The sequence below is a fragment of the Sphaerodactylus townsendi genome, unplaced genomic scaffold, assembly GCF_021028975.2.
Source record: "Sphaerodactylus townsendi isolate TG3544 unplaced genomic scaffold, MPM_Stown_v2.3 scaffold_1332, whole genome shotgun sequence".
NCBI lineage: Eukaryota > Metazoa > Chordata > Lepidosauria > Squamata > Sphaerodactylidae > Sphaerodactylus > Sphaerodactylus townsendi.
Genome location: NW_025949884.1, coordinates 1,299 through 9,711, shown reverse-complemented (window position 1 = coordinate 9,711; position 8,413 = coordinate 1,299). Strand labels below are relative to the sequence as shown.

The window sequence follows — 8,413 nt, the reverse complement described above, 5'->3', positions numbered from 1 at the left end:
TCTCAGATTCAAGGAAATCAGATCCAAGTATGTGAATCTTACTCCTCTACATTTACCCCATCTCCCCGATTTAATTAGATTACACTACTTGCTGGACAATCCTGATCCTTCTCTCTGTATGATAGTGGCAGACTTTCTCCTGGAAAATTACCAAACGCCAGTAGATTTCCTTCAACCTAACATTTATTTCCTGTATTGTATATGCTTTTTAATGCGTTTTTTATTATTGCTGTACTGTTGTCTATGCCAATAAAGGCTTGCTTTTGATCTGTATAGCCCAGAGATGAGCTGTAATTCTGGGGGATCTCCATGCCTCACCAGGAGGCTGGCACCCCGAGGCAATTGCTGCAGCCTGCCTAGTGGGTAGTCCATCCCTGGTGCCAATTTTAATTTGCCCCCAGCTTCTCAGTGCGGGAAACATTGGAAAACATGACTCCCTAGTGGTTTCTCCATTGCTGGAGGCCCAGGGAGGGAGGGAAAGACGGGAAGCGCAGTGAGACAGACTCCATTGTACGCACGCATCAGTTACCAATCTCCTGTCAGGAGGAACAGAAAGAGAACGAGGAAAGCAGCATATGGCAGAACCACCAGAGACATGACCCTGATTTAGATATTTATACCCTGCTTTTGTTGCCAGTGGAGAATCCAAAGCAAGTTAGTAGAGCAGTCTACCTTTCTCCACTGCATCCTCCCAATAGCCCTGTGAGACTGAGAGAGATTGCCTAGTCCAGGGGTCTGCAAACTGAGGCTCTTCAGATGTTCATGGTCTACAAATCCCATCAGCCCATTGGCCATGCTGGCCATTGGGCCATACAAATTGACCACGCTGGCCAATTGGCCGTACAAATCCCATCAGCCAATTGGCCATGCTGGCAGGGGCTGATGGGATTTGTAGTCCATGAGTGTCTGGAGAGCCACAGGTTACAGACCCCTGGCCTAGGCCAACACCCAATGGAACCCTATAGAGCATATGTTATTAAAGTGTCCCCTTTATGAGGAGGCAAGGAAAAAATGCCTGTCACATCTACTACACAAGATGACATATTGTTCTGATAAAGTTTGTTGTGAAAAAATATTACAAGATAAGGAGAATACTACTAAATGGGTAGCAAAATTCTGTCTATTCGTTATGAAAAAGAAAAAATGATCTGAATATGGCATCCCCCTTAAATATTTCTGTTTTGTCTAGTAATTTTATGCTGTTTGGTGTGTCTACAAAGTATAATGATATATAGATGGATAGTGCTGGAATACGAGAGAGAGATCTGCTTTCTTGTTTTGTTGTAGATATTTTGGAGATTTGTAATATATTTGGTCATTGACTGTAAATAAAGTCTTCTTCTTCCAATGGAACCCATCCATTGGGTTCCTTTAATAGGCGGAAGTTTGAACCCAGATTTCCCAGATCTTAATCCAGTGCGCTCGCCACAACACCTCACTGGCTTTGCGCTGATAGAAGTGTCAAAAGAATAGGAAGGTTTTGGCCCTCGGATTTTGCCCTCAGAGAATCTCAGAGCCACTGGGCCCAAATCCGAATGTAAACAAACCTCCAGTACGTATGGCTGAACAAACCCTCTTATTGCATGGGAAACGGCTGACTGGCTTCCTCTCCGCCTTCTCCAGTGTGACCAAGGCTGTCGTTCGTGACAACCAGGATGGGACCTATCACATTTCTTACACCCCTGAGGAGCCAGGCAAATACAAGATCAGCGTCTTTGTCAGAGGGCAACACGTGCAGGTAACATTTCCCATTTGCCCTGGGCAGTGGGGAGGGAGGCCAAGCCACGCCAAAAAGGCAAGGCTGGGGTGCAAAGGGGGTGGGCCAAGACAGAGTGTGGCCTGGAGTTTCGGGTGAGGCAGGAAACCGCCGAGAGCCGGTACACTTGTGTTTTTGGCTATAGAGGGCGATTGTAAGGTGAGGCATTATCAGTCACACAAAGAGGGCAGAGCAAGGCACTGAGGTGCCGAATATCTTCAGCGGTCGCAGAGAACACCAGACACCACCCTTGGACTCAGAGACACCCCTGCGGGGATGGACTGTGACATAAAATCAACCCTGAGAAAAGCCCAGCATTGTGTCTTGTTTTAATCTTGCTGGGTTATGGTGGCACTTAAGCGAAGAGCTGCCGTAGGGTTGCCAGCACTGACATTAGAAGTTCCCAGAAGTTATGGGATGGAGCCTAGGGAGGAGAGGTTGGAGGAGGGCAGAGACTTCAGTTGGGTATAATGCCATAGAGCAGTGGTTCTCAATCTGGGGGTCGGGACCCCTTTGGGGGTCAAATGACCCTTTCACAGGGGTCGCCTATGGCTCTTTGCATCAGTGTTCTCCATCTGTAAAGTGGATAAATGTTAGGGTTGGGGGTCACCACAACACGAGGAACTTTATTAAAGGGTCGTGGCGTTAGGAAGGTTGAGAACCACTGCCACAGAGACCAACTTCCTTTTTCTCTAGGGGAACTGAAAGGGCCAGTCCATGCTCTGAGCTCTCCATTGCCAGAGAGGCTAATCTTATCTTTGTTTGTTCCTGTTCGTTTTCTATGAGAGCTTCAGCATCCACGGCTTTACCTCTTTTGATTCACAGGCTCCTTCTGCACACGCAATAATGCGCTTTCAATGCGCTTTCAATGCTCTCTGAAGCTGTGCGGAATAGCAAAAGCCACTTGCAAACTGTTGCGAAAGTGGTTTGAAAACGCATTATTCTGCGTGTGCGGAAGGGGCCACAGACAGCGTTCCATGGAGGTTTAGCAGCTCCTCCTGGACGGCATCCAGTATTTCAAGTCCATGTTCCTTTTGCTTATTGAGAAAAACCTTGTCACAGACTCTCTTGTAGTGAGAAAGGGCCTCTCCAGATGACCACTTTTTCCAGTTTTAAAGTGGCTAATGGTTTAAAAAAACTTGCAGGGCTGGATGCCAATGGATCTGTTTTGCTTGGAAGGCATGTACCATTGGAGGAAAGTACCTCTGCTAGCAAAGTGCATCCGCGCTTATAAGTTGCAGTGCGGAATCCAGACGTCTAAGTAGCATTTCTGGTTCCGGGGAAGCTGCTTTTTCCAAGTACTTGAAAGTGGGTCGCCCCAACAGGGATTTAGCCTCAAGAATGGAAGAGCTGTGTTCAAATCCCCTCTTTGCCGTGAAGCTTGCTTGGTGATCCAGAGCCCTCTCTTTTAGCCACTGAGGGCTGGAGAGTGCTATAAACTGCTCTGAGCTCCATAGAAGAAGTGTGGGATAAAAATCTACTACATGGATAAATACTGGTCGACGGTGCAAGTTGCAAGGGACCCTGTAGAGATTTCAAGTCAAGAGGTAAACGTGGTTTCCCATTGCCTGCCTCTGAATAGCAACCCTGGTCTTCCTCAGCAGTCTCCCATCCAAGTAATAACCAGGGCCAACTCTGCTGTCCTTTCGAGATCTGACCCGATCAAGCTAGCCTGGGCCCTCCAGCAGAGGTGGGATCCAGCAGGTTCTCACAGGTTCCCAGGAGTAGGTTACTAATTATTTGTGTGTGCCGAGAGGGGGTTACTAATTGGTGATTTTGCCACATGATTTTTGCCTTAGTTACGCCCCTCCTCTCAGCAGTAGCGCGCAGAACTTGAAGCAGTCTAGCAGGAAGTGCACCAGTGTGCGTGGCAGCCTGCACCTGCATGCATTCGTTTCCCGCCCAAGGACCGGCACAGTGGCTGCATCCTTGCCACAGCCCTGCCCAGCAATGCCCCACCCCCGGAATGCCCAGCCACCCACCCCCCCGTCATCCCCCGCTCAGCCCCATTGGTGCTATGCCACTGTTTGAATCCCACCACCATGGGAACCTGTTACTAAAATTTTTGGATCCCACCACTGCCCTTCAGGTAATATTTATCACAGTGCAATAATTAACATTTCTTTGACTGTATTAAGGAATCCATCTTTAAATACATTTCCATAATGTGAAAACTGACGGAAGCCATCATCCTATAGCAGTGGTGGCAAACCTATGGCACTCCAGATGCTCATGGACTACAATTCCCATCAGCCCCTGCCAGCAGCCTATAGGCTGTGAATTATTGTAAATAAACTACACTTTTTTTAAAAAAAAAAGGTTTGGGAATATAGGTATTTAAAGTATGATTATGTACTATGAATCCTTTGAACAGTGGCTCTGTGATCTCTTTCGGTATATACTTTTTTTTTTGCTCAAGGCTAGTGTTTTTTAGCCTGTTTTGTCTCTTAGCCATCTTTATTCTCAAGAGGACTGTAGAGGCTTAATAGCAATAATAATCGTTCCGGTCTATGACGTCATCCTGTCCCTTTGTGACTTGATCTCCGCAGGGATCCCCACTCACCATGACGGTGCAGAGCAAGTTTCGTCAACACCACGGCCTTTTCCACTGTTGCACGTTCTGCTCCAGCGGAGGGCAAAAAGCCATTCCGTGTGGTTGCGGGGGGACCATGCCCGGTAAGTCACCTTGAAAAATTGCCTGGCTTATGAGCAATGTCATGTCTGTTCTTCAGCATGATTAGATACCAGTAAGCTTAAAACTGTCTGTTGTGCAAAACAGGGTCCCTTTCCACACAAGACACATTTCAGTCCCCCCCCCCTTTTCCCCACTGTTTGTCCACACCTTCCCCCTCCAGATATTTCATGCTTCTCTGTTGAAACAGTGCTTTCTAGATTCAGTGTTTCAGTGCTGTGCAGCTCCATTTGATCGAGGCTTCGCAGATTCCCCCCACCCAGCAAAACAAAACACACACACACACAATGCTGAAAATGAGAGGCGAGGGGAGAAAGGACTGGGGTCAGGGGTGTGAAATAGTGGCACTGAGGAGGAAGTTGGGTGATGGAAAACGGCAGCGGGAAGATAAAAAGTAAATATGACTGCACAGCCAGGGAAGACGGCTCAGAAACATTTCATTCTAAAGAACCGTTTTGAAAGGATTTTTCAAATAAAATGGAGAAAAAACTGCTCAAAAACATTTTGGGAACCAAAGAGGGAAAATGTGGCCATTTCCCCACTGAGAAATTAAAGCCGGATACAACCAGGTTTCAAAAGAAACAGCACCTTTTCATCGCAGTTTCACCCGCCCCACTGCAGCATGTGTCTGATGAGGACATCAATGTCTAACACGGTTTCAAACTGCACAGCACTTCCCATGATCGCGTGATCTGCTCACCGGTTCTGTTCTTCCTCGTCCTGATTGGCTGTTGCGTTGTGTTGGGATGGGAATTTTTTTAAAAACTTTTTTTTTGCACAGCTACGTCACCACACGCATGCGTAGCTAGAAGCTACGTTTATGCGCGGATTCGACTTTTTCAGCCCTCTTTGCCCACGCAGCTACGCTGGTACGAAAGTCTTATTTTAGTCCACAGTTGGCACAGGAATCACGTTCCACGCAGCCACTTTTCAACGTAGCCGCCACTGGCACAAATTTTTTTTTTTTGCGCGCACAGTCCACTGTGCTCTGATTGGCTGGAAGACTCCATGTCACTCCCTACAGTGAGAAAATAAACCTAGATTCTGTCCCCTGATCCTCCGCACCAATCCGGCTTGGGTGCGTGTTTTTTTTTAAAAGGTGCACTTCCCTGCAGGTTCTTAAAAACACGTGATAAGGGGGAGGGGGAGCACCAGAACCGCGATGAGTCCATGTTCAACAGTTAAGCAGTGGGGAGTTCTTGCTGAAACCTTGATATTTCGCATGAGTATCACGCAATTAATTGACCATGGGGATTTCACCTGTGTGCAGAAAAGGACAGGGTTAGTAATAGAAATCCTCTTCAACATTTCAGGCAGCTGCTTTGGTTAACCAGATAAGAACATAAGAACTAGCCTGTTGGATCAGACCAGAGTCCATCTAGTCCAGCTCTCTGCTACTCGCAGTGGCCCACCAGGTGCCTTTGGGAGCTCACGTGCAGGATGTGAAAGCAGTGGCCTTCTTCTGCGGCTGCTGCTCCCGAGCACCTGGTCTGCTAAGGCATTTGCAATCTCAGATCAAGGAGGATCAAGATTGGTAGCCATAGATCAACTTCTCCTCCATAAATCTGTCCAAGCCCCTTTTAAAGCTATCCAGGCTAGGGGCCATCACCACCTCCTGTGGCAGCACATTCCAAACACCAATCACACGTTGCATGAAGAAGTGTTTCCTTTTATTAGTCCTAATTCTTCCTCCCAGCATTTTCAATGAAAGCCCCCTGGTTCTGGGTATTGTGAGAAAGATGCCATTACAATGAACATCTTGTTTTAAAATGTTTCCTTGCACGTACACAGAGCTTACATTCAGTATTTCGCGAAGGTCCTTGTGCTGTGGTGGCCAGAGGGAAGCTGGGATGGAGCATGTGGGTCCCACACATTCCTACGCACGTTGACAGTGTGGGCAGTGCACCTCTGCATGTAAAAAATATATGTGCATGACCAGGTACCCTGCTTTTGGAGCCCTTCCAGTCACGGGGACAGACTCTGTGCATGTATCTCACGTAGGCTGTGTTCACACTAGGGAGACTGCACATACATGGTATAGGGTAAGGTGACCAGATTGTCACCGTTTAAAACCGGGACGGGGTGGGTGCGTGTGCGCGCGCGCAGCTGCAGGAGCGCACTGCCTTCTGGGCGCTACCCTGTAGCGGGGCAGGAACCAGGAGCGCCTCAGAAGGCAAAATCGGGACAGGTACAAAACCCCGCAGGTCGCGGGACAGATTGGTCTAAGGTGGGACTGTCCCGCCAAAAGCGGGACGTCTGGTCACCTTAGTATAGGGCCAATGTACTTGGTCACAGGTGGTGGGTGGGGCTGGCGTGCTCAGTCTCACTACCCCTCTGTGTGCATTGTCCAGTATCCACCATGCAGTGTGTACAGGATTTCATTCTCTTTGTAACATGGAGATAAAAAATAGTGATCTATAAGGAAGGTGTGTAAAGAGAAATTACTTGAACAAGAAGCTGTCTGAACACTCTAAAGTCCAACATAAATGCTAACTGTTATCCTAATATTTTCTGGCTGCTCTTGTACAGAAAAGAGCCGTGTTTAGTCCCCTTCCCCCTTTTTGGGTCCAGTTCCTGGGCAGTATCCAACTCTCTGTGGATGCAGGTTTTTTCCCCATCTTCCTCTCCATTCTTGCAGTGCCTTCTGATCTCCAGAAGGCCAACTTATGACCTTTTGGGCTCCATAGAGAGGACTGATCATGCAGGTTGGGTGGACTGGAGTGAGGAGGAAAGGCGGTAAAATCGACCCCTTTTGGGTTGCCAATCCTCAGGTGGAACCTTGAGACCTTCTAGACCAGGGGTCTTCAAACTATGGCCCTCCAGATGTTCATAGACTACAATTCCCATGAGCCCTACCACTTGGCCATGCTGGCAGGGGCTGATGGGAATTGTAGTCCATGAACATCTGGAGGGCCATAGTTTGAAGACCCCTGGTCTAGACTGACATCTGATCGCCAAATCTGCAGAGGGCAGTTTCTGTCATTTGCCACTGCTGAGGTCCCTCCTCTCCCTAGGCTCCGCCCCCAAACCTCTAGAAATTTCTCAACCCAGAGTGGGCAACCCTACAAAGTTGCTCAGGGCAGAGAAGAAACGATTTCAGCGCTATGTTCTTTCCCACTTTGACCTGAAGAACCCACGTGACACTTCCTTCACACAAGTTTGCAGACTTGGAAAGTATCTTTCCACTTGTCGGAAGAGTTGGAGCAGAGAGGGGTGTAGGAAAACTCCATATCCTGTGCACAGAGGGGCAGGATGCTGCCCCCTCTCCGCATGTTTGAAGATCAGCCTGTCTCCGAGCAAGAAAGGTTACCATTTCCAGCAACTGATTCTTTCTTTCTGATGGGGCAGGAGGCTACCAAGGCTGTGGTCACGGCCACAAAGGCCACCCGGGCTCTCCGCACTGGTCATGCTGTGGCAACGTGGCAGAAGTGTCCGAATGCTCCAGGAAACCATCCTGCAAGGATTCCTTGCAAAGGAGCCTGCTCAGAACAGTGGCATTGTGAGGGGAAGGTCAGGGTGAAGCTCAGCTGACAAGAATCTGCCATTTTGTTCTGGTCTGAAATCGCAAACTGAGAAGACAGTGCAAGAATAAATAAAGAAGTGCCTTTTATTTATCCTCCTCTGGGGACTCTGTGTGGATCATTTGTGTGTGTGCCCAAGGCAAGAGTTTATTTATTTACCTCATGTATATCCCACCTTTCTCCCCAATGGGGATCCAAAGTGGTTCCCATCATTTTCCTCTCTTCCATTTTATCTTGACAGCAACCCTGTGAAGAAGAAGAAGAGTTTGGATTTATATCCCCCCTTTCTCTCCTGCAGGAGACTCAAAGGGGCTGACAATCTCCTTGCCCTTCCCCCCTCACAACAAACACCCTGCGAGGTAGGTGGGGCTGAGAGAGCTCCGAGAAGCTGTGACAAGCCCAAGGTCACCTTGCTGGCGTGTGTGGGAGTGTACAGGCTAATCT

At 48.3% G+C, this 8,413-nt stretch overlaps 1 protein-coding gene across 1 annotated transcript; it reads left to right on the top strand.

Moving 5' to 3' along the window:
- The first annotated feature begins 1,299 nt into the window (after window positions 1-1,299).
- LOC125424885 (tripartite motif-containing protein 45-like) lies at window positions 1,300-8,070 on the top strand. Its single transcript, XM_048482321.1, has 3 exons — window positions 1,300-1,738; window positions 4,306-4,432; window positions 7,797-8,070. The coding sequence occupies exons 1-3, from the start codon at window positions 1,559-1,561 to the stop codon at window positions 7,949-7,951; spliced, it is 462 nt and encodes a 153-aa protein (XP_048338278.1). The 5' UTR covers window positions 1,300-1,558; the 3' UTR covers window positions 7,952-8,070.
- Window positions 8,071-8,413: the final 343 nt, after the last annotated feature.

Bases quoted from the DNA above. Each gene is read 5' to 3' on its own strand.
- LOC125424885 (XM_048482321.1), top strand. From the start codon at position 1,559: ATGGCTGAACAAACCCTCTTATTGCATGGGAAACGGCTGACTGGCTTC. The intron at 1,739-4,305 runs GTAACATTTCCC...TGATCTCCGCAG, and splicing joins TCAGAGGGCAACACGTGCAG to GGATCCCCACTCACCATGAC. The intron at 4,433-7,796 runs GTAAGTCACCTT...CTGATGGGGCAG, and splicing joins TTGCGGGGGGACCATGCCCG to GAGGCTACCAAGGCTGTGGT.